This window comes from Hypanus sabinus, chromosome 15 (genome assembly GCF_030144855.1).
Source record: "Hypanus sabinus isolate sHypSab1 chromosome 15, sHypSab1.hap1, whole genome shotgun sequence".
Classification (NCBI taxonomy): Eukaryota; Metazoa; Chordata; class Chondrichthyes; order Myliobatiformes; family Dasyatidae; genus Hypanus; species Hypanus sabinus.
Genome location: NC_082720.1, coordinates 36573507 through 36600037, shown reverse-complemented (window position 1 = coordinate 36600037; position 26531 = coordinate 36573507). Strand labels below are relative to the sequence as shown.

Sequence of the window (26531 nt, the reverse complement as noted above, 5' to 3'; positions counted from 1 at the left end):
TCTCCCTCAAATATCTTCACACTAATTCCCATTCTAAGCAAAGTAAAAGGATTAAACAAAACTAGGAGAATGTACTCTGCAATCTTCAGCTTTTGTGCCACTAAACTCATGATGCCTATTGTATTCCCTTGCACGTAAGACTCTTGTTACCAAGGTTTCAAACTTACTCTAAAACACACAAACAAACTCTCAAACAAGCATGCAACTATACTGTTACCTGAGTGAGTATACACACACTGCTCTGGCATCCAGAACAGTCAGTAACCACCTTCTACAACTACCCAAAGATATCTGGTCCCTTACACAAACACACATACACACACACCACTTGTATATCTACCAGTTCAGCTCTCTGCTGTATTTTTTGATGCTTCAGGATCTGAACAGATGTAAATGTGGGTGCTTCTCATAAAAACACTTATACCCCTTATACTGCTTAAGTCACTGGCCACACAGTGGGAGATGGACTTATCCTAGATGAGCCCCCAACTACATCACACTTTTATACTCTGAAGATCAAAGTTAACATTAGGTGATTCAATATAACTTCAACAGTTACAATGACATTGTTTACTTCAATACTTTAGGTTGACAAATGATTCCTTTGAGATACACAGTGGAAGCACATTTTAATTGCTAAGACACATCTAAAGGTCCAAATGCTTTTAGCAGAAACTAATTAACACAAATATTTTAAAAAACTTTTGATGACCAAGAGACAGACACCCAAAATCAATGTTGTCAGGGCTGTCTCTGAGTACACAAATATCATAAGTACACAAAAATTATTGATTGCCTATACGTGCGATCACGTCTGATATGCTAAGTGACAATGCCTGCCTGGTCTGCCAGCTTGAACTAAAGTCACAATAGTGTAAATAACTTACCTGTGTTGTCTGGTTGAATGCAAGCCAATTAACACAACCCCATTGTCTTAAAGTTTGAACTCATGCACATGCAGACGTCTCATGGTTAGCATAACTTAGTCTATGGGATTTGAACTTCAATTTACTGCTGGCAATTTATAATTTAAAAAATGAAGATTGATTCTTGCTTTAGTTCATATTTGCTATATTGACATAACTCCAGAATACTCCCTAACAATCCAAATTTAGCAACCATTTACTTAGTGCCTTCATTTATTATTTATATAAATTATCTAATGCCCTTCCCTTTGACAACGTTGGTGGCATGGAAAGGGAAGACTTGCAGCTTGGTCAACTGCCGGTCTTTCGTTTAAAAAAAAACCTTGCCCAGGGTTGCACCCTGGAAACTCTCCAAGGTGCAAATCCATGGTCTATGGAGACTAACGGAGGCCTACACACAATACATCTAAGTTGTAAAAAAAACTTGAGGCATCAGCACCAATTCCAGTAGCACACCTCTCATTATAGCCAAACAAAAATGTCCTACTTATGCCTCCTTTATGTTCCCTTTAAGTTGGCCAATTGTATATTCATGTCCATTTATTATCTCTTGCATTATGAACATTTATTATCCACCATAACCTTTGATATAGACTTGAACAAATGCCTCTGGGAATCTAATTATGTTAAATTCATGGGTGTTCCTTTATTCACAGCATGTTATTTCTTTAAAGAGCTCCAATAAATTGGTTATACATGATTTAGTATAAAATAAAATCAAGTCTGCACCACTTAAGTTCAAATATTATGAGCAATTCTGAACTATTGCATAATGTTTTTAGAAAAGTAATAGAACTTTAACTGTACAAAAATGTATATATTTTCAAAGAAATGTCTAGAACATAAAACTCATTAGATCCAATATATTCTAAGCATTTTTTTTGTTAATTTCAATACCTGCTCTTCTTTCTCTACTTTAAACAGCAATCTAAAATGCTCCATTAAGGTTGCAGGAGTCTTTGAAAATATACTGTATATGTTTTTATTCTGAAAGGTAGTGTGTTCCTCACCTTTAAACAAGAACTGGAAGATGCATACAAAGTGTATTGTGTCAACTATGACAATATCCTCCTACTGGAATCAATGTATAAGAAGAATGAACATATTTGGAAAGAAATTATGGAAACTCTGACTGCAGTAAGGTAAGAAACTTGAAAACTCTTATCTAGTTAGATTTGTGAGGATTTAATTTTTAAGATATGTATATGTAGAAATGCATTAATTCAAAGTTCAAAGTAAATTTATTACCAAAATACATATGTCACCATATACAACCTTGAGATTCAAATTCAAATACAAATACTTTATTGTCACCAAACAATTGATACTAGAGCGTACAATCATCACAGTGATATTTGTTTCTGTGCTTCGCGCTCCCTGAAGTACAAATCAAAGTAAATATAATAAAAAATTAAATTATAAATCATAATTAGAAAATAGTAAAGGGAAAGTATGGTAGTGCAAATCAGGTCCAGATATTTGGAAGGTACGGCCCAGAGCCGGGTCAGGATCTATTCAGCAGTCTTATCACAGTTGGAAAGAAGCTGTTCCCAAATCTGGCCGTACGTATCTTCATGCTCCTGAACCTTCTCCCAGAGGGAAGTGGGACAAAAAGTGTGTTGTCTGGGTGGGACTTATCCTTGATTATCCTGGCAGCACTGCTCCGACAGTGTGTGGTGTAAAGTGAGTCCAAGGATGGAAGATTGGTTTGTGTGATGTGCTGGGCTAGGTTCACGATCTTCTGCAGCTTCTCCCAGTCTTGGACAGGACAACTTTCATACCAGGTTGTGATGCACCCTAGAAGAATGCTTTCTATGGTGCACCTATAAAAATTAGTGAGGGTTTTAGGAGATAGGCCAGGCCTTTTCTTGCAGGCATACTTGATAAATCCAATAGCCATAATAGAATCAATGAAAGACCATTCCCAATAGGGTGGATGACCAGTGTGCAAAAGACAACAAACTTTGCAAATACTAAAGAAAAACTAAGAAATAATAAGATAAACGAATAAGCAATAAATATCAAGAACATGAGAAGAAGAGTCCTTGAAAATGTGTCCAGAGGTTGTGAGAATAGTTCAGTGATGGGGCAAGTGAAATTGAGTGTAGTTATCCTCTCTAGTTAAAGAACCTAATGGCTGAGGTTTAATAACTGTTCCTGAACCTGGTGGTATGAGAAGGCTCCTGTATCTTCATCCTGATATCAAAACAAGAAGAGAGTGGTGGGACATATGTACAGTGCTCCTTCAGTCGACATCTTCTCGATATATCATGAAACCATATATTCCGCTTCTTTTGTGTCCCTTATGTGTTCTTCATCTTGAATGTGATCCTGGATTCATTGGAGCCTGCGGTTTGCAGTTTGGAGATTGTTTGCAGACTCCGAGAGGATTGTGGGAAGGCTGCGGGGTGGCACGTGAGCCAATGCTTGACTCTGTTTTGCCAATTAAATCTTCCATTATTCGCCGATTAAAGCGACCAGAGAGATTGAAACTTTGAGCTGAATGAGCAAGATGAGTGCCAGCTGCCTGCCTTTTGATCGTTTGCTCTGCTATGGAGAGGGGAGGCTGCCTTTTGATCAATGGTGATATCACTCTGTTATGCAGAATGGAGGCTGCCTTTTGATCGTTGGTGAAATCGTTCTGCTATGGAGAGGGGAGGCTGCCTTTTGAGCTATGATGGGATCACTCTGCTACGGAGAGGGGAGGCTGCCTTTTGAGCTACGATGGGATCACTGCTACGGAGAGGGGAGGCTGCCTTTTGAGCTATGATGGGATCACTCTGCTATGGAGAGGGGAGGCTGCCTTTTGATCGCTGGTGAGATTGCTCTGCTGCTAGAGAGGGAATGGTCTGCTACTGGGCCCGGAGAATGTTACGCAGGTTTTCTGCGTTTTGTATTTGGACTTGGACTATGGACTTTTTTCAGTCTTACTGTTTTTAAAATATATTCTGTGTTTTTTGCTGGATCCTTATCCTTCTCGTTTTTTTGTGTGGGGGGAGGGGGACTTGGGGGTCCATGTGCCTGTTCTGTTTTTGTTTATTTTTGTGCGGGGATAAGGGATTTGGGAGTTCGTGATCATGCCACCGTTCTTTTCTTTCTTGGTTTCATGGCTATCTGGAGAAAAAGAATTTCAGGATTATATGCTTTGAAAATAATAAAATGATCCTTTGATAACCCGGATGGAGGTGGATGATAGATCCCTGATGATGGATGCTGCTTTTGTTCAACAACGCTCCATATAAATGTGCTCAACGGTGGGGAGGGCTTTACCCTATGATGGACTGGGCCATATGCTCTACTTTTTGTTGGATTTTCCTTTTATGGCCATTAGTGTATCCATACCAAGCTCTGATGCAGCCATTCAATATACTCTCCACCACTCATCTATACAAGTGCATCAAAGTTTTAGATATCGCCGAATCTTTACAAACTTCTAAGGAAATAAGGACAATGCTGTGCTTTTTTCTGTAATTGCACTTACATGCTAGGCCCAGAACATGTCCTCTGAAATGATAACACTGAGGAATGTGAAACTGCTGACGCTCTCCTCCTCTGATCCCCTGATGAGGACTGCTTTCCTCCTCCTGAAGTCAATATTCAGCTCCTTGGTCTTGCTGACATTCAGTCAGAGGTTATTGTTATGACACCACTCTGCCGGATTTCCAATCTCCCTCCAATTATGCTGATTCAACCTACAGCAGTGGTGACATCAGCAAACTTGAATATGGCATTGGAGCTGCGCTTAGCCTCACAGTCAATATAAACTAAGCAGAGCTCGGATCTAAGCACATAGTCTTGTGGTACCACTGTGCTGATGGAGATCATGGAGGAGATGTTGTTGCCAATCCAATCTGACTGGGTCTGCAAGTGAGGAAATTTGTTGGGAGGTGAGGACCCAATTGCACAAGAAGGTATTGAGGCCAAGACTGCCAAAGTGAGAGGTTATAAATCTCAGTGAACACTTCGGCCATTTGATCAGCACAGGTCTTTAGTACTCGGCCAGGTACCCCATCCAGGCTGGGAGATTTTCCAGGGATTCTCCCTCCTGAAGGATGTGCTCACATCAGCTTCAGAGACTGAAATCACAGGGTCATCGGAGACTGTAGGAGTTTGTGATGGTTTCTTCATATTTTTATGGGTAAAGTGAGCATACAAGGTACTGTGCTCATCTGAGAGCAAAGCCCCTGAGATAGATTGGCTGGTTGAGTATTGTTGCAATAACAGCCTGCATGCAACATCAGTCAGACCGAGGAACCAACTGTGGAAATCAGGAAGGGAAAGTCAGTAGAATGTCCACCAGTCCTCATTGAGGAGTCAGCAGTGGAAAGGATGAGGTGCTTCAAATTCATGGGCGTCAACATTTCGGAGTTTCTATCCTGGGCCCAGTGCTTTGATGCAATCATGAAGAAGGCTTGCCTTGATTGGCAGCCCTTCCACCATCCCACTTTTTGCACCAGCAACGCATCATGAGAACGATGTGTATCATCTAGGCGCACTGCAGTTTATTATGCAAGTATTGTGAAAGCACCTCCCTAATCCCTGATCTTCATCATCAAGAAGAACAAGCAGAGCACGTCTATGAAAACTGTCATCATCATGGGGCCTCCTCATCATGCAGGAAGATAAAAATTACTGGTCCTGCCAATGAAACCCAAATCCTGTAAATGAATAAATGTGTAGAAAAAATATCCCACTCCCATGCTTTTGATCCTATTAAATTCTATAAATTAAATCCAATTCCACACAGTAACCACTGGGTGGCTCTTTGTGACAAAGGTTTAACTCCTCTAGTTATTTGGTCATCTTTTACCTGATTTTGTGCTTTTACTAAATGTGACTGATTTTTTTGAATCTCTAAGATTGTGCTTGCTTATTTAGAATCCAGTGTATTCCTCTTTTGCAGACTTCAGAGACCCTTTCTTTTCTGAATACTTTAAAATGGAGAGACTGATTAAACTTCTCTATATTAATTAAACTCTCTCCTGATGTCATTCTAGTGGTGCATAAACATAACAAGGTTGAACAAGTTAGGTCTCTATTCATTGAAGCGTAGAAGGTTGAGGGGGGATTTGATCGAGGTATTTAAAATTTTGAGAGGGATAATAGATAGAGTTGACGTGAATAGGCTGTTTCCATTGAGAGTAGGGGAGATTCAAACGAGAGGACATGATTTGAGAGTTAGGGGGCAGAAGTTTAAGGGAAACACGAGGGGGTATTTCTTTACTCAGAGAGTGATAGCTGTGTGGAATGAGCTTCCTGTAGAAGTAGTAGAGGCCAGTTCAGTTGTGTCATTTAAGGTAAAATTGGATAGGTATATGGACAGGAAAGGAGTGGAGGGTTATGGGCTGAGTGCAGGTAGGTTGGACTAGGGGAGATTAAGAGTTCGGCACGGACTAGGAGAGCCGAGATGACCTGTTTCCGTGCTGTGATTGATTGTTATATTGTTTAACAGGAAGTATAATGAATATTTTGTTAAATAACTTTTAGCTACAAATTAATCAGTTTGAATTGAATGTTAAGTCATATGATACCATCATATTGAAAATGATTGAAAAGAAATCAACATTACAAAGTCTGACATAGGGAAATACAGTTTCCTCATTTTAAATTGTAGTTCACAGTTGTTTACTGTTCACTTATTACCATTAATGACATTAAATTTTCATCACTTTCAAATATATGTAATGCAGGTTACAGCTACCCTTATCACTATATGACACTGAATGAAAACACTGGGCTTTTATCAACAAGTAGGTGCCTCATTGTCCAAAAGTATTTTGCTCACTCTGGAGGATACATGCAGAGAAGACCAGTTTTGATGAACAAGTACATGTACTTCACCTCATTTCCACTGTTGCTGATCCACAATTCCTTGTATTCTTCTGGGATCTAGATGCTGCTGAGAAGCTCAGCAATTATTGCCCAAAGACAATTTCCCTGGAGGAGGAACTGATTAAACTTTTCTATATTAATTAGTTACCATCTTGAGCTGCCACTTTGCTTTTGGCGGAGGTCCTGCCCCATGTGTGGAATCCCAGGGTTTTAAACCCAACAACAATGAAAGATTGGTGAAAAATTTCCAATTCAGGGTACTGAGCGTCTTGGAAAGGAACTTGTAGGTGAAGTGTTGTCATGTCAGCTGCCCTTGCCTTTGCTGTGAGTGCCCAGAATTGGGAGGGATCAGCAGAGTGATTTGAAGTAGCTGCTGAGAAGTTCAAAGGTGGAACTTGTAAAAGTCCCAAAGGTGGAGAAACCTCACGTTCAGAGTGGTTGATGTTGTTTCTTGCACAATGTCAAACTCTGAGAATTAAACACTCATTCAGCTAAATGAAAAGAATTCCATCATATTCTTAATTTATGCCTTTTAGATGGTGAAGAGGTGTTGGGTGTTAGGAAGTGAGCTTTGCCATTGGATACCCAGTCTCTGATTTGCTCTTGTAACCAGGGTATTTATGTAGTTGGTCCTGCTGTGTTTGTGGTGATAACCCAAAATATTGATACTGGGTGAGTTGGCAATGGTATTTCAGATTCTGATTTTTTTATCACATGCTTGGGGACATAGAGTTAAATGTGCCTTTTGTGTTAGCAACCAACACTCCTAAGGATGTGCTGGGACAACCTGCAAATGTTATCACATATTCTGGTGCTAACATAGCATGCCCATGATGCTTGACAAAACGACATAGGACACAACAAAACAACAGCAAAGCAAGCTCCTTTCCTCTATCCTACCCACACAACTTCAACTCCAGGACCAGCCTCCCATCTCCAATCTCCAGGCTTCAGCCACTAGGCTCTGACTTCTGGACTTCTGATGGACTTTCATGCTTTGATCTTCAGTATCAACTTCTGGACTAGCTGATGACAGGAACCGAATCTCCATGCCTTGTACTCTAGGCCTACTTACTCTGGTCTGACCTCCAACTCCTCCACATCCCTGTCTTTAAGCTCCAACTTGACCCCTAACTTTCCCCTCACTGCCCCCAAAACTATCCCTCAGAACTTGAAAAACAACCAAGTCTCAATGGAGACCACAGCTTGGTAACATTTTACTATTGAAGATTGGTGGTTGGCAGTTAGAAATTCCTTTTATTGGAGCTGATGATTGACTGACATTTCTGTGGCATGAAAGGTGCTTGCCACTTTTAAATCATGATTAAATGTTGTTTAGGTTAGCTGCAAGATGGAATGAGCTGCTGTGTTTCTTAGGCAATTGTGCACTATTCAATATCACTATCATTAGTAAACATCACCACTCCTAACCTTATGATTGAAGGATCAGCTGAAGTTTCTTGGTCTTAGAATACTGCATTGGTGCCCTAGTTTTGGAATAAAGATCCTTTCGCAACCATAACAATTAAAAAAAAATTATTTCTTAAAACCACTGGTGTTTTTCCCTTTGATGCCATTGACAAGTTTTACCAGAGCAACTGGTAAAACTTTTTCAGCTAAATATTGTCTTGAAATTAAAGGTAATTACTTTCACCTCAGCTCAGGAATTCAATCTTTGGTTTTTGTTTAATCTCTGGATGTGTTAAGGTCCTTCACCGAATGGTCCTAGCACAATCCAAACTGGGCATCAGTCAGTAAGTGGTACTGAGGTTGTTAAGTTATCAGATTCTTTGTTTTGTGAGTGCCTGCAAGAAGATGAATCTCAAGGTTGTATACGTTACACATATTTTAATAATAAATTTGAACTTTGAACTTTAGTAATCCAAAATCTTACAATTTGAAAGAAATTGATTTAAAATGGGCTTGCCTCCAAGTACTAGCAGGTTGCCCTCGTAATGTTAATGAATATTGGGACCCAAATTTGCTTTGGCTTTGGACTTCCCAGTTTGTGGATGACTGATAACAAAGAGTCGTTATGTGTCTGTAAAATGATCATAACCTGTTTCAAACCTCAAAAGATTGAGTCTACCCTTGTTGCCCCATTATCACCATGGTACTTGTTTCAAGTTCTGTGCTGCTGATTAGTCACTGAAGAAGTGTTAATACTGTAATCTACTGAGGATCAATGTTACTTTGTTGTTGACATGCCTTGTGTTAAATCATAAAGTCCAGTTATGTTATCTTAGATGGAGAGCAACAAAAAAGTCCATGAGAGACAGGAATCATGATTGATCGCAGTTGAAAAAACAGATACAATTATGTGTGGAGGGAGAGACAGAATAAATATAAAGCAAGTGGCGATTTATGAAAAGCTCAGTAGTGCTACAGAATACTTTCATTTTGCAGTTGATTTGTATTTATGAAACATCAGTGAAAGCCCACAACTGTGATGCGAAAAGAATTTTGTTAAAATGACTTTTTAATATTAGTTATGAGACCTGACTAAAATGTCAGAGTAAGTTCTCTCCATTTTCTCTTTAAGGTGGTTTTATTTAACCAGTGGCAGCAGATACCTCACTCATGTTACTGATGCTGGAAAAAAAAATGACATTGCTTACATTAGTATGATAGAATAGAAAAGCTAGTGGTATTTTTTCCACTGTTGACATTTTCAAATGAAATAACAGAAAATAAACCTTTTATTGTTCTTTACAATTTGCAACATTTCTAGAATAAGCAATTGATTTCCACATTCTTGTCCTTCCGCTGAAACTGGTAATTCATGCTGAGTTTTATCTCTCGGACATAACTAGACCTTCAGACAGTCATTGGTCTATTCTCCATAAACACTAAAAGTGAGTTATCAGCCATCACAATTTACCATGCCCTTTTCGACATATCCACATTTCTACGAGTCAAGAGAGCCACAAGGAACAGAGAAATAGTTGATTGTTATGTCAATGGTGGTTTGGTGGAATAATACCACCCTAAATGTTACGTCAAGCTCAAAAGTCCAACGTTTCTTTTACAGGACTGGCATTCTCGAGATATGCTGCTCAAATCCCACCAAAGTACTAGAAAATATTAGTTTAGTTAATTAAATAAATTAACTGCAATATTAATTGTGAAACTACAGATAATGGCAAACAATCCACCACTTCCCTCCCTTCAGGAAAGGAAAACTGATACTCTTACAGGGTATACTGTTTCTGACATGCTAGTTAAGAAATGAAATGCTGTCATGGTTCACAACAGCTGACGAATGTTCAGGCTTTTTGGTCAGTGTGATACTATTACCTTTAAGGAAGTTCTCCATTTCCATCTGAATCAACCACTAACTTCCATGTAAATGCATTAAAAGTATTATTGAAGGAGGTAGATCTGGGTGACCCAGTCTGACCTTAAATCCAGCTGTAAATAGGCACAGTATTTCTTCAATCTTGTCAAAATGTTGGCTGGCTGCCAAACGTTAGTGACTGAGGATTGTTTTCTTTGGCATCATCAATATTGTAACAACCTTCCTACTAAAAAGAAATACAGTTCAGAGTGTTGTAACTGTACTATATTTTGATATGATTCATTATCACCAAATTTGAAACTCCACTTGAGTGCACAGGAGCACAGAGTTGGAATACTGTCGGTATCTACCCAAGAATGCATTCAATCCTGCCTCTGTGTTGCTTCATGACCCATTGGATCACACTGTACTAATTTTATTTCAGACCAATGTTAAAGGGCTATCAGTAGTGAGGCTTCATAAAAAATATTAAAATTACTGAATGAAACACTACTCGTTTCAGTTCATAGTACTGTGCAGACTGTTAGGCAGGTACTGTTCCTATAACGAGTATCAACCCCTTAGAAGTTTTCATATTTTATTGTTTTACAATATTGAATCACAGTGGATTTAATTCGGCTATTTTCACACTGAAAACAAAGTGTCAAAGTGAAAACAAATTTCTACAAATTGGTCTAAATTTATTACAATTATTAAACACAGTAATTGATTGCATAATTACTCAGCCCCTTCAGGTCAGTATTTAATGAATGCACCTTTGACAGTGATTACAGCCTTGAGTCTGTGTGGATAGGTCTCTATCAGCTTTGCACATCTGGACACTGCAATTTTCCCCCATTCTTTTGTACAAAGCTGTTCAAGCTCTGTCAGATTGCACAGTGATCGTGAGTGAACAGGCCTTTTCAAATCCAGCCACAAATTCTCAATTGGATTGAGATCTTGACTCTGACTTGGCCACACCAGGACATTAACATTGTTGTTTTTAAGCCATTCCTGTGTAGCTTTGGCTTTATGCTTCAGTTCATAAGTGGTGATAGAGGTACCCACAAGGCGTGTTGCCTCCCAGGTGCCAGGGTACGGGATTTCTCGGATTGGGTGCAGAGTATTCTGAAGGGAGAGGGTGACCAGCCAGAAGTCTTTGTACACATTGGTACCAATGACATAGTAGAAAAAGGGAGGAGGTCCTGAAGAGAGAAATCAGGGAGTTAGGTAGGAAGCCAAAAGGCAGGACTTCTAGGGTAATAATCTTAGGATTGCTGCCCGTGCCACTTGCTAGCAAGTGCAAGAATAGCATGATCAGGCGTATTGATGTGTGGCAGAGAGACTGGTGTAGGAGGCAGGGTTTCAGATTCCTGGATCATTGGGGCCTCTTCTGGGGACATACGATCTGTACAAAAAGAGCGGGTGACACCTGAACCCAAAAAGTCCAATATCCTAGCGGGAACATTTAATAGAGCTGTTAGGGAGGGTTTAAACTTATTTGGCAGGGGGATGGGAACAGGAGTGATAGGGCTGAGGAAGGGGAAAGCAGAAATAAATCAAAGATAGCATTCAACAGAGATTATAGAAAGAACAGGCAGGAGATGAGGCTTAATCAAAGACAATGGCAATAGTGGCATGGTGCAGTTAAAACAGAAAGCAACAAATAGTGGCCGGAGAATATTGGATGTGAATGCGGGCAGCATAAGGAATAAAATGGACCATCTTGAAATTCAGCCTTTAAATTCTTCTTGGGAAGTATAGTCATCTTCCGTATGAAAATAACTTATGATCTGAATGGTTGTTCTGACATCACTTTCAGAATACTGTTCTTCAGTCAGTGAAGCTTGTTATAATAACTATAGTACTAGATCCTTTTTTTTAAACTACAGTAGGTTTTACAATGAGTTATAGTGAGATGGAGGAGATTTGAAGAAGATTTTCTCCTTACTTGGAAGTCTTTCACAAACTCAATATTTTTTTGTTAGAATTTAGAATTCATTTATATCTTACATCCATCCCACACTGTGAGGTAGTAAAATCTTTGCATTATGACTCCATTGCAAAGTGCAGTCATGTGAATTTAAAAGTCTAATGGCTTGTAGAAAGAAACTGTCCCATAGCCTGCTCGTCTTGGCTTTAATGCTGCGGTTGCCAGACGGAGTAGCTGAAACAGTTTATGGTTGGGATGACTGGTGACCCTGATGATCTTCCAGGCCTTCTGTCTGCATCTGCTGCTGTAAATGTCCTCAATGTACTTATGTATCATAAGAAAATAGAATTTCAAAGGTGAAATTCGAAGATGAAACCCAAACACTAATGACTCAAAATTTACTACCCACTCATTAAAATGTGGTCAGATGTGCTAATTAAGAAGTGTTTAGAAAACCCAGTTTGCAAATTAGTATCTCCATTCCTGTTGCCTAAAGAACACTATGGGTTGAGTAGTTGCTTAAATGTGTTGGAGAAAGTAAGATTACACAAGGAATATAGAAAATCTTGAAATGAAAGATCCAAACTCAAACCTGCTGTTATAGTTTACTGTCATAACTTACAGTGTTGTAAGTTTTCATATGGGCCTTTTTCTGAGGCTAGTCTTGGTGATGCAGTGGGAACATGACAGACAAGATTCAGCATGCCCAAGTTCAGCACATCTGGTAGCCTGGTGACTTTCCAGTGCATGTGGTATCAGAAGAAATACTCCCCCCCCTTGGATTCATAGACATATTTTATTAAGAAAATCTTGTACTGAGAAGAGACCATTGAAAAATTCTTGACTTGCTATGCGTGATACCAGTAACATAACCCTGCCTTCAAATTTACTTGGTAACTTCCACCCTGCCCTCAAATTTACTTAGTAATGTTTACTATGGATGTCCAGTCCCTATAAACCTCCATCCCCCATCAGGAAGGCCTTAAAGTTCCCTGCTTCTTTCTGGACAATAGATCCAACCACTTGCCCTTCACTACCACTCTCTTCTGTCTTGCGGAACAGGTCCTCACCCAAAATAATTTCTCCTTCGGCTTCTCCCAATACCTTCAAACCTTAGCTTTGCCTGCCTTTTTGTCAGCTACATGGAACGGACGATGTTCTAAGCCTATACTGGTATTGCTCTCTAACTTTTCCTCAGCTACTTCAATGATTGCATTGGTTCTGTTTCCTGCACCCATTCTGATCTCATTCACTTCATCAACTTTGCCTCCAATTTCCACCCTGCCCTCAAATTTACTTGGTTCCACTTCTGACACCTCCCTTCCTTTTATCGATCTCTCTGTTTACATCTCTGGAGACAGTCTATCTACTGATATCATTTATAAACCAACTGAATTCTCACAGCTAACTGAACAATACCTCTTTCCATCCTGTCACTTGTAAAAAGGCCATTCCCTTCTATCAGTTCCTCTGTCTCCACTGTATCAGATTTCAGGATGAGGCTTTTCATTGCAGAACAACTGAGATGTCCTCCTCCTTCAAAGAAAGGAGCTTCCTTTCCTCCACATCAATGCTGCCCTCACTCCATCTTCCTGCTGCCATACCACGGATAGGGTTCCTCTTGTCCTCATGTACCACACCACTAACCTCTGCATCCAGCACATAATTCTCTGTAAGCTTCTGCCATCTCTATCTGGATCCGCACCACCAAACACATCTTCCCCCCCCCCCCCCACCCCTGCACATTCCACTTTCCCCAGAGATCGCTCCTTGCACAACTCCCTTGTCCACTTGTCCCCACTGATCTACCTCGAGGTACTTATCCTTGCAAGCAGAACAAGTGCCACACCTGCCCCTACACTTCCTTCCTCACTATCATTCAGGGCCACAAGCAGTCCTTCCAGATGAGGCGACACTTCACCTGCAGGTCTGCTGGGGTCATCCAGTGCTCCTGTGTGGCCTCCTGTATATCGGTGAGACCCGACATAGATCGGGAGACCGCTTCTTCGAGCATCTACTCTCCATCCGCCAGAAGAAGTGGGATCGCCAGTGGCCACCCATTTCAATTCTACTTCCCATTCCCATTTCGACAAGTCAGTCCATGGCCTCCTCTATTGCTGTAATGCAGCCACACTCAGGTTGGAGGAGCATTACTGTATATTCTGTATGGGTAGCCTCTAATCCGATGGCTCAAACTCACTGATTTCTCAAACTCATGGTAATTGCTCCCCCCACCTTTTTCTTCACCATTCCCCATTCCTCTTTCCCTCTCTCACCGTATCTCCTTACCTGCCCATCAGCTCCCTCTGGTTCTCCTCCTCTTTCCCTTTCTTCCATGGTCTTCTATCTGCTCCTATCAGATACCCTCTTCTCCAGCCCTTTGTCTCTTTCACCAATCACCTTCCCAGTTCTACTTTGCTCCTCCCCCTCCCAGTTTCACCTATTACCTACCACCTTGTACTTCTTCCGCCTCTCCCGCTCACTTCCTTACTCGACTTCTCCTCTTCCTTTCCAGTCTAGTTGACTATTTACACTTTTTCATAGATGCTGCCTAGTCTGCTGATTTCCTCTAGTATTTTATATATATTGCTACAAAAAACATAATGCTCTTGATTAAGAAATTTAAACAGCAGTTAGTATATTGAATGGTTCAGATTGAACACACATTCACAGAAAGGTACATTTGCATCCATCAGCTATAGAATATTTTTTGAAGCATGTCACTCTTCTGCTGCCTCAACCATAAAAGACGATTTCCTCCTCAATAGTTCATTAATATTGTCACTATTTACCATTACAGCAAATTTGCTGCTTAAAATGAATTAATTGATTGATTAAGAGATATTGTTATGTTCCATGGTTGAGAACTGTACAATAGAAATTCAGGTCCTTTCTTTTGATTAAAGTTCCACCAAGCAAATTTATAAGTTAATATTTTAAGTATGAAAAATAAACATGCAATTAAACAATTTTATGGGTCCTGCTCCAGGCCTGTAAAGGCCAAAGAAGGAGCATGTTTGTTAGTGCGGAGATAAATTGGTTTCTCTTTAACTGTTGAGCCAAATGTAATCCAACACATTAAAAGCAAAGTTAATCGCATATTAAGTTTTCAAATTTGCCAGTGGCTTGGCTTATTGCAGAGACTCCTATTGAATAGTAATAGCCAAAGCTTTTCTTAGCAATCCTCTTGGCAGTGTTTTCTCTGTGTGACTTCTCAGCATTATAGATGTAATCTTATTTGACAGTTTATCTTTTGGAATTTTTTGGAAGTAGTATATGAAAGGTGATATTAAGATGGACTATTTTAAGTGGTTAGATATAAAGAATGACCAAATATTAAATCTAATTTCTATCTTTTCCCAATAGGTCAGACACTGGTGCCATGACATTGACTTTCTACTTGGTGATGCCAGTCCAGAGGATCTTCAAATATCAACTGCTTTTAGAAAGTATGTTGAAAAATACACCACAATCAGATGAAGGTTATGCTGCACTAGAGAAAGCTATCAATGCCATGCAAGAAGTTAACATTAATATCAATGAATACAAGGGACTACGAGAAGTAGGTATGAACTACCCTTTATTCTTTCATCACACTTGCCTCCTCCTAAAGGCTTCCACATCACCATTTTTTCTTGTTGTGGTTGTAGTTAATGTTAGAAACAGATGATTCCATTGATAATATTGTCAGTGCACTTTGCAAGTAAGACATAATGGGAGAAATTTGTCCTTGGTTCAAATAGCATATCATAAAGATTACAGTATACCAAAAAAGTAGAGAATCTTCATATTTTGTCAAATGCAATTTTTGTATTCATTTTTGGAAGGTGCTAGGCTGTACTGTAAGGCTCACAAGAGTGCAGGCATTCATAAATAATACATACACACACGTCTGTAAAAATACCCACATGGCAATTTCCAGACATTAGTGCCCTTTGAGCAATGAAACTACCACCTGTGAGGATTGTTATTCAGATGTCTGTGCAGTTTCCACTGGACTTCTGGGAAAACTCTGCTACGCCTCCTCCATTCAATACATTGTGCAGTCATTCTCCTTGGCAGCAACTGAAAATGTAATGCGTCATGATACTTTAAGGGCAGCTTCCTAAGGTCAGAGTCATATTACTAGTGACCTCTATACTCCTCAGAGTACTGTTACTTGAGATAGCATTCTAGCTTTGTTTTGGAATTGGTGCTAATTTCAATAAACCATAAATGGTGAAATGGTGTACCTAAGTTCTTAGTGCTTTGGATTGTATGATTAACAGCAGAAGCTGCTGTTGCAAGGTTTATATTACAGTTTTTTTCCACTCTCCCCCACCACTTCTCCTTTGCTCTTTGATTGTAGCTTCAGAGTGCATGAAGTCCTGCCAAGTGGAACAATCATGAATGAAATCCTCTCAAGATTGTGCAGGCCAGTGATAAAGCATGCCTGTTTGTGTGCAGTAGAATTTCTAATTTAGACTCTTCTCACAGAGTGTGAGGGTGACCTGAATTTTGACTTTGAGAGCTATACAAGCATTTCTTTTTCTTTGCCCTTAGAGATTTGTCAAGCAAGGCCCCAGTACAAATCCTTTGGGAAGCACCAGTTGCTTCCAAATTGAAGTCATAGCCAGTATCTATTTCATCGGTCTTCTACTACCTAACTGATGAACAACAAATTACTTTAAATTCCTTGAATTTATTTTTTATCAAATATTTCTTGTGTGGAGGATTTTGAAAGCCTTTTCTTCAAACAAAGCAAGATCCTAAAGAGATTTACAAAGAAGAACATTTTGAAACCACTGAGATGAGGGCCTAGTATACTAGATAAAGAATGACAAAATCTACACCTTCAATCACAGACAATATGAGTGTAAGTTTGTTTGGAGTAATATTGATACCAAGGATGTTATAGAAGTCAACTTGGAAAAAAGGTCAAGAGGCGATGAAGAAAATTGTGGTGGTGGCACTTTTATGGACTTCAGAGAGAGTTTATGAGAGAAAGAAAATAGAGGCTAAAGTGACAAAATAAGAAAAGCCTTTTAACAGTGAGGAATTGGAGATCAGTTTTGAGGGTAAGGAGTTTATGATTTTAGAGTCATAAGCTATATAGCATGGAAACAGGCCCAATGGCCAACTCATCTTGTGGGCCAATGTACTTACCTAAGCTAGTTCTATTTGCCTTTGTTAGTCATATACTTTTGTAAATCTTTCCATCCATGTACTTGTCCAAATAACATTTAAACATAATAATTTAACCCATCTTTACCACTTCCTGTGGTAAAGGCAGGTTGAATTATATACGGAGTTTGACAAGGTTCCCCATGATGGGTTTACCCAGAAAGTTGTGATGCATGGGATCCAGGGAAACTTGGCTATGTGGATTTGGAATTGGCTTCCCCACAGAAGTCAGAGGGTGGTAGGAGATGGAGCATGTTTTACTTGGAGATTGGCAACCAGTGGTGTTCCACAGGGACCCCCACTCTTTTTGATGAATTACTTGCATGAAGAAGTGGAAAGGTGATTTAATAAATTTGCAAGTGGTATGTAATTGGTGATGTTGTGGATAGTCATAGGTTACAACAGACAGGATGGGGAGCAAGGCAGATGGAGTTCATTTTGGAAAAGTGAAATGATTCACTTTGGAATTTCAAATTTGAAGGCAGAGTATAAGGTTAATGGCAGAATTCTTAGCAGTGTGAGGTACAGGGAGATATTGGGATCCAAGTCCGTAGATCCTTCAAAGTTGCCAAGCAAGTTGATAGAGTGGTTAAGGCTGCATGTGGTGTGTTGATCTTCATTAGTTGGGATTGATTTGAAGAACCATAAGGTAATGTTGTTGCTCTATAAAACTCTGGTTAGACCACACTTGGAGTATTGTATTCTTTTCTGCTCGCCTCATTATAGGAAAGATGTGGAACCATTAGAGAAGCTGCCAAGGAGATTTACCAAGATGCTGCTTAGATTAGGGAAGATGTCCTTTAAGAAAAGCCTGAGTGAGCTAGGGCTTTTCTCCTTGGAGCCAAGCTGATGAGAGATGACTTGATAGAGGTGTACAAGATGATGAGAGGCATAGATAGAACGGAAAGCCTGTGCCTTACCCCAGGACAGTAATAGTCAATACCACAGATATCCAATTAAGGTGGATGCAAGAAAGTTGAGAGTAAGTGTCAGAAGTATATATATATATTTTTACACAGTGGTATGTGCCTGGAGTACACTATCAAGGATGGAGGAAGAGGCTGGTACACAGGCCACTTTTAAGAAATACTTAAATAGATAGTAGGATGTAAGAAAAATGGAGGGTTATAGGCTATGTAGGAGAGAAGGGTTAGGTTGATTGTGTAGCAGGTTTACTTTGCTCATTACAACATTGTGGGCCAAAGGGCCATACTATACTGTATTGTTCTATATTCTATATCCACCATTGTATGTGTAGAAAAACTTGCTGCTAAGCTCTTCTTTAAATCCATCCCTTCTTACCTTTAACCTATGCCCTCTAGTTTTAGATTCCCTTACCATTGGATAATGGTGGTGAAAATCTGCCTTGCCTGTGCATCTCATGATTTTTTAAAGCTCTATAAGATCACAACTCAGTCTTCTTTGATCCAGGAAACACAGTTCCAGCCTAGCCAGTCTGTCCTTATCAGCAATATCCTTGTGAATCTTTTCTACACCCTCTCTAACATAATCACATCTTTCCTAGAGTCCAGTGACCAGAACTACACTCAGTATTCCAGGTGCAGTCTCACCAATGATTTCCACTCTTGTATTCCATACCTATTAAGTGCAAACGTGCCAAACATCACCTTCACCGTCATGTTTGCCTGACATCATCCTCGGGACAAAACAACTGCTTCTCCTTGTTCTGCTGGGCTCACCGGTGCCCTGTCATTCAAGTTGATAACACGAAGTGAGAAGTTGCTTACCTTTGCAATATAGAATTGAAGAAAAATTCGGGTTGAAAGGAAGAGCATCAAGAAACAGGCACTGAAAATTCTGTAGAAGGAATGACAGCACAGTGATATATCTAGTGGAACTGCTGGCCCTAGGATCAGAACACAGGTTCAGTACTGACTCTGGCTGCTTGGAGTTTGCATGTTATCCTTCTGATCGCAAGGGGTTTCTTTGCTGAGTTCTGCTTTCCTCTTACATCCCAAAGATGTACGGGTTAGTAGGTTAATTGGCCTCTATAAGTTGCCCCCAGTGCATAGGTTAGGAGAAGAAACTGGATCTGGCGGAAGCTGATGAAGATAAGGAGATTTTTTTAAAAATGGGATTGGTAAGTGGCTGATAGTTAGCATCAACACAATGGTCTGAAGGATCTGCTTTCAGTCTGTAACACCCTGATTCAACGAATTAATGGCAGATAAAGTTTGCAAATATGTAAGCATATTGAATTTATAACTTAGGAAATCTGGCAAATGCTCAGTTTCTAATTGCTATTGAATATACTTGCAGTAGAAATGAGCTAGACCTGGCACAGTAGAACCTGGCAGTGAGGGAATCAAATTGACATGGGTGAAGTTCTAATGATATCCTGCAATATTCTGATAACAGATGTTATATCTGGCAAGCAGTTGTCTTTAGCTAGGTATTAGATCAGTGAAAGGCAAATGCTAGGAACTGTTTTGTTGTTAATGTTTTATGTTCCTTCCAATTCCGACAGCAAACAAATATATCAAAGCGGAAACTCTTTCTATAAAGGATTCAATATGCAGAATAAACACGCATTCCATAGCAAAGAAGGCATCCAGACTCAGTCAAGTTATTAAGCATGAAGCTGGAATTCTTCCAAAAGTAAGTTGTTTGCCAGCATAAAGAAATATATATTTTTGCAGTGCATACAAAATCTGTGGTGATCTTCGTTAGCAGCATTGGAATATACTATGAATAAGCTACTTGATTAACCAGTTTATACGATTATGAATTAGACCTTTTCAGAATAACAGGCATATGATTCAATTTACCCTTGATAGAGTTTGGACTTCTGTGCTTTTCCAAAGGAAACAAGTGACGTAAGCAATACTTTGAACGTTAGCTGATGTGAGATATGATTCAACTTAAGTATTTCTGTATTGTTTGTATGATTCAAAAATAACTATGGAAACAAAGTTAAATTCTAAATTCTCTAAACTACACTGCTTCAATAGCATGCATTCATTTTGTATACTGTGCAACAGTGACAGAGAAGATGGGAATGTACTTTTACTGCCAATGCATATATACTAAGAGATAGCTAATAATTAAGTGAAAATCTGGTCAAGATTTATTTTTGTTTTGCAACAAGATATGAAATTCTGTACCTCGACTATGAAGCTTGAATCCTCATCTCTATTATTTATCATTTGAAATGAATTACGAAAATGACAAACAGCATTACTGAATAATTCTTGGCATAGATGTACAGGGGATAATATCACAACATTAAGTGCTAAAATGGAAGCATAGAAAAGAAAATAGTATTCACACCAGAACTGCACGACTCTCAGTGTTTTCCATGATTGCTCGTTTAAGTCATTTGCTAATATTCTGTTTTTGAGAAGTGTCATTAAGATTATTGAGTATCTTGATTGTTGTGATTTGGTACGGTAATGATGTTACCATACACTTTATTTAAGTAAGTTTTATAATCCTTTGAGTAATGAAAGTACATTATGGTGACAGAGAAGAATGATGGATAATTGTGAGCACAAGTTGTTCTATCAAGGGAATATATGATAACTAATTCATGTTAAATAAACAAGAGAAGATTTGCAGATGCTGGAAATCCAAGCAACACACACAAAATGCTGGAGGAACTCAACAGGCCAAGTGGCATCAATGGAAAAAAAAAAGTACAGTTGAGGTTTCAGGCTGAAACTCTTCAGCAGGACTGGAGAAAAAATGAGGACTGGATTTAAAAGGTGGGGGAGGGGAGAGAGAACGCCAGATGATAGGCAAAACCGAGAGGGGAAGGGATAAGTTTAATATGGGACAAATTGAAATCTGAATGGGAAGTGGAATTGGAGGATCTTGCTTCTGGCGGATGGAGCATAAGTACTTGGCGGAAGTCTTCCAATCTACATCGGTTCTCACCGATATACAGGAAGCTACACCGGGAGCACCAGACACAGTATACAAGGGAGGAGGTGTAGCATTTGTTCTGCTTGCAAGGATAAGTGCCTCTCTTCCCTTTCATGCATGTCTGCTCTTACCCCATCCTCCCGCCACCCTACTAGAGTTCTTCTTGTCCTCACCAGCCTCCATGTCCAGCACATAATTCTCCATAACTTTTGCCACCTCCAACAGGATCCCAACACCAAGCACCCCCTCCCCAACTTTCTGCTTTCCACAGGGATCACTCCCGATGTGACTCCCTTGTCCATTCATCCCTCCCCACTGATATCCCTCCTAGCACTTATCCTTGCAAATAAAACAAGTGCTACACCTACCCCTACAACTCCTCACTCACCACCATTCAGGTCCCTAAGTAGTCCTTCCAGGTGAGGCGAACTTCATCTGTGAATCTATTGGGATCATGTATAATACCTTGTCCGGTGATCCCAGCATGGCCTCCTGTATATCGGTGACTCAACGTAGATTGGGAGACTTCCATGCCAATGGATATAATATACATGGCTCATTATCTACCCGTTTGTGAATTTAAAATAGCATGTTGAGTTGGTTCAATGCTTTAACACCTAATGATTACAATTCCTTATGCCTCACAAGCTGCGAAATGGAAGATAGTGTGGCGCGCCACTCCTCCGACAAGGAGTTCATCTGCCCTTTGACAGATTTTATTTTTAGTCCTGCAGGGTGTCTACACACCCTCCTCCCCGGTTAACCGAAGTGCACCAGGGGGTGTGCCAGTTGAGTCGCCAACAACCCAACCCAAGGCAGGTAGTACTGGACTAGTTGGTACCAGTAGCAAGGCCTTGGCCTGACATGACACTGGCCCCCTAGGACTGAGTCGACGTAGTAGTATTTCAATTCCATTGAGTGAAGCTTCCCATATTCCTATTTCCTAGTTAAATTCCTTTAACATAGGTGCTGGCCAGTGCTGTTCCCTCTAGACTGTACTAGTTTCCTATTTTGATTCAGCAAGGTAAATAAAGATCAAAATCTTGTTTTTTTTATCATATTGTGGTATAAAATATCAATGAAATGCAGTATTATGCAAAAGTCATAGGGATATGTGAAACAATTCTATAAAGTGAAAAAGCATTCAGAAATAATGAAATGAAAAGTTTATAATATCAACAAATTTACTAGAAGGAGCTGTAAAAGGTAAAAAAAAATAAATCAAATCATTATTTGGTGTGATTACTCTTTGCTTTTAAAGCTGCATCAATTCTCATAGATATACTGTCATGCAGTTTTGTAAGAAAATAGGCTGGTAGGTTGTTCCAAGCATCCTAGAGAACTTGCCACAGTTCTTCTGCAGACTTCGGGTTCTTGCTTGCTTCTGTCTTTCCAGGTAATTTCAGATAGCCTGGATGATGTTGGGATCAAGGCTCTGTGGAACTCGTACCATTTCTTGCAGAATGCCCTCTTTTTGCCGAAGATAGTTCTTTATAACTTTTGCCATGTGCTTGGGCTCATTGTCATGCTGCAGAGTGAAGTTGGGACCAATCAGATGCCTCACTAGTATTACGCGAAGGATGAAAAATCTGCCTGTACTTCTCAGCTTTGAGGATCCCATCAATTCTGACCAGATCACCAACTCCATTTGCAGAAATGCAGCCCAAACCTGTGAGGAACCTCTGTCGTCCTTCACTGTGGGCTGCAGACACTCATTCATGTAGCAATCTCCAGCTCTTCTAGAGACACACTGCCTCCTGTTTGAGCCAAAAATGTCAAATTTTGACCCATCAGTCCAGAGCACTTGCTCCCACTGTTCAGCACTTAGTCCTTGTTGTTTTTGTGTGTGTAGGTGAGTCTCTTGCCTTTGTTTCCACTTCAAAGGAAACTTTTGCTTTTTGGCAGCAAATCTTCCATGAAGACGACTTCTGATAAGCCTTCTCCAGACTGTAGAGGGTTGTAAAAGGTTCCAGTGGTTTCTGTGAGTTCAGAGCTGAGAGCTGTGTTGGACTTCTTCGGATTTAGAAGGGGCATCAGCTGCACTCAGTTTCCATGGCCAATCATTGTATTTCTAATTCTCAACCTTGCCTGTTTTTTGTAACACACAACATACTGGAGGAACTCTGCAGGCCAGGCAGCATCTACGGAAAAGAGTACAGTCAATGTTTTGGGCTGAGACCCTTCAGCAGAACTGGAGGGAAAAGATGAGGAGTAGAGTTAAAAGGTGGGGGAGGAGAGAGAGAAACACAAGGTGGTAGATGAAACTGGGAGAGTTGGGGGGAGGGGTGAAGTAAATAGCTGGGAAATTGATTGGTGAAAGAGATACAGGGCTGGAGAAGGGTGAGTCTGATAGAAGAGCACCGAAGGCCATGAAAGAAAGAAAAGATGAAGGAGAGAGCAGGGGTGGCCATTACTGGAAGTTCAAGAAATCGATCTGCATGCCATCAGGTTGGAGGTTACCTGGATGGAATATAAGGTGTTCTTCCACCAACCTGAGTGTGGCCTCATCGCAGCAGGAGAAGAGGCCAAGGATTAACATATTGGTATGGGAAATGAAATGAAAATGAGTGGCCACTGGGAGATCCTGCTTCTTCTGGAGTATGGAGAGTAGATGCTCAGCAAAGCAATATCCCAATCTATGTCAGGTCTCACCAATATACAGGAACATGCAATGGTATATGACCCCAACAGACTCACTGGTGAAGTGTCACCTCACCCGGAAGAATTGTTTGGGGCCCTGAATGGGAGTGAAGGAGGAGGTGTAGGGGCAGGTGTAGCTCTTGTTCCTCTGGCAGGGATAAGTTTTTTGTGATTCTTGAGAGAAACTTAGACAGCGTATCTTGAAACTCCTGCCTGCCACAAAAGTTCTACTAGGCAGAGACCTGGCTGATGCAGGATGGTTTTCTTCTTTTTATGATAGAGTAAAGACAAAGGTTATGATGATTTACATTGCTCACTCTTGCCATGGTATAAGAATTGATGATTTGAAGGTTAAACAGTCATATCTGCCAAGTCCTCACCTTTTAGTTTGGTTGGCCTTTGCCCAGTTTGATTCCTTCTACAACTGTTTTTGTTTCAGTTAATCAGTTTAGTTCATTCAACTCATTATGTCATTGATCATTAACATTTATTTCTTATCTTTGTTTAAACATGCACTGGGCTGTATCTCGACAAAATAATTAAGTTTTTATTTGAAAAATGGGCTATTACTTAATGCATTACTTTCTTTAGCAAAATACTATTTCTCTGTAATGATAAATTTTTTGGAAATGATTGTTTGGAAATCTAAAATTTGCTCTTTTAAACTGAAACACTAATGCAGAAGACAGAAAATAAACATCTAAAACAATATTTATATTAAAAATCTCAGAACCTAAGACTTTTACACAGTACTGTATATACTTGTCTAGAAACTGGGTACACGATTCTATATTGTTGAGTTGGATTAACCAATTAATCTGATACACAATTCTTTGACAACAGTGGAAAACATGTAATGAGAAATAGCTATTTTGTTTTATAATTTAATGGTTTTCTTCTGTTTTTGATAGACTACAGACAAAGATTATGATGATTTGGTGATGCTTTTCAACCTAATACAAAAAGATGTAACAACATTGAAGAAAAACACAGGGAATTACATAACAAATGTGGAGGTAAGAAAACAAATTTCTTTATATATCTCTTTTTTTGACTTCTTATGCCGTTTTCATGTTTGCTTCCATCTTCCTTTGCCTTTTACCTTTAATTGAATTTTGTCCTTTTTTTCATTTTGTTTCTGTTATGTCCTTTGTTGACATGAAGGCTGCCTTTGATCCTTTAAGAACCACATTTATTTTCTCAGTGCCCAAGTCTAGCCTTGCAGAATCGATCAAAATGGTGGCTTCCAAATTGGTGATCTCTTTTTTTTGATAGCAGATCCAAATGCCACTAGAGGCAATAGCAGATCTTTTGTATCCCACTGTCTTCTCACCTTATGTGCTACCTTCTGACTTGATGATCCATCCTCAACGCTAGGCCCAGTGTTCTGAAATTATTTGTTTTGTTGGGTACAGAATTGAGAACATCTACAATTCCCATGCTTTGATAACAAAAGTGGCTTTGTATGTCTTGTCACAAACGAGAAAATCTGCAGATCCTGGAAATCCATGCAACACACAAAATGCTGGCGGAAATCAGCAGGCCAGGCAGCATCTATGGAAAAGAGTAAACAGTCTATGTTTCAGGCAGAGACCCTTCATCAGGACTGGAGAAAAAAGACGAGAAGGTGGGGGGAGGGGAAGAACAAATATAAGGTAGTAGGTGATAGGTGAAATCAGGAGGGGGGAGGGATGAAGTAAAGAGCAGGGAACTGGATTGGTGAAAGAGATAAAGGGCTGTAGAAAGGGGGTATCTGATAGGAGAAGCAGAAGGCCATTCCCATTCTGGCATGTCAATCCATGGCCTCCTCTACTGCTGCAATGAGACCACACTCAGGTTGGAGGAGCAACACTTTTTATTCCTTCTGGGTAGCCTCCAACCTAATAGCATGAACATTGGTTTCTCAAATTTCTGGTAATGATCCTGCCCCCCGCCTTCACCATTCCCCCTTCTCATTTCTCTCTCTCACCTTATCTCCTTATCTGCCCATCACCTCCCTCTGGCGCTCCTCCTTCCCTTTCTTCCATGGCCTTCTGTTCTCTCCTATCAGATTCCCCCTTCTTCAGCCTTATATCTCTTCCACCAATCAACTTCCCAGCTCTTTCCTTCACCCCTCCCAGTTTCACCTATCAGCTACTACCTTGTATTTCTTCCTCCCATCCCACCACCTTCTTAATCTGACTTCTCTTCTTTTTTTTCCTCCAGTCTCGATGATGGGTCGTGGACCAAAACATTAGCTGGTTACTGTTTTCCATTGATGCTGCCTAGCCTGCTGAGTTCCTTCAGAATATTGTGTGTGTTCTTTCATGTGCCCTGTAATGTGGAGGTATAAATTACCCGCTAGTTGAAATCCACGTCCACTGTGCTGGTTGCTGCTGGGTTGCTTTGAAAGACGTGGCAACTCTCTCCCATTGGCTGGCTTTCACACCACAGCACCAGCTTCTTGTTTCAGGTACCCCAGGGGTATAAGAATAGTGTGTGCAAGTCTCTTTATCGCTAAGAGTTCCCTTCCGACTGGGTTGCAACCAAACTGAAGAACCATTGGGAAAGTGTGCTATAGCTAACTAGTTGTTGAACTTTTAATGTTGTAGTTGTGTAACATGAGACTTAATAAAGTATCTATTTGAGTTATAAGTATTACTGTATGTTTAGTGTTGGAGATTTTGTAACTTTGGGGGGCTTAGATGAGTACTTGTTTGCCTTAGATGCTTGGTTGAATGATTCACTGTTCGTTTGTAAATAAATACTTAACGTCCTTACTTGCAATCACTGCCTTCCGTCTCACTTACCAAATCTGTGATTTTGCTTCCATGAAGCATGCCCTCAAAGCTAAAGCCAATCTTTGAACTGATGAGGGAATCATTTGAAGTACTGA

At 40.0% G+C, this 26531-nt stretch overlaps 1 protein-coding gene across 11 annotated transcripts in view; it reads left to right on the top strand.

The window, feature by feature from the left end:
• Nucleotides 1–26531, top strand: part of arhgef37 (Rho guanine nucleotide exchange factor (GEF) 37) — a 188123-nt gene that overhangs the window by 132616 nt on the left and 28976 nt on the right. For 7 of the 11 annotated variants that reach the window (XM_059990216.1, XM_059990210.1, XM_059990212.1 and 4 more), the window contains 4 exons: nucleotides 1921–2068; nucleotides 15335–15534; nucleotides 19620–19750; nucleotides 24568–24672. In XM_059990216.1, the coding sequence (XP_059846199.1) occupies nucleotides 1921–2068; nucleotides 15335–15534; nucleotides 19620–19750; nucleotides 24568–24672 (584 nt within the window). The remainder of the gene's footprint in view (nucleotides 1–1920; nucleotides 2069–15334; nucleotides 15535–19619; nucleotides 19751–24567; nucleotides 24673–26531) is intronic. The other 4 variants (XR_009515864.1, XM_059990209.1, XM_059990219.1 and 1 more) reach the window with 1 other exon arrangement.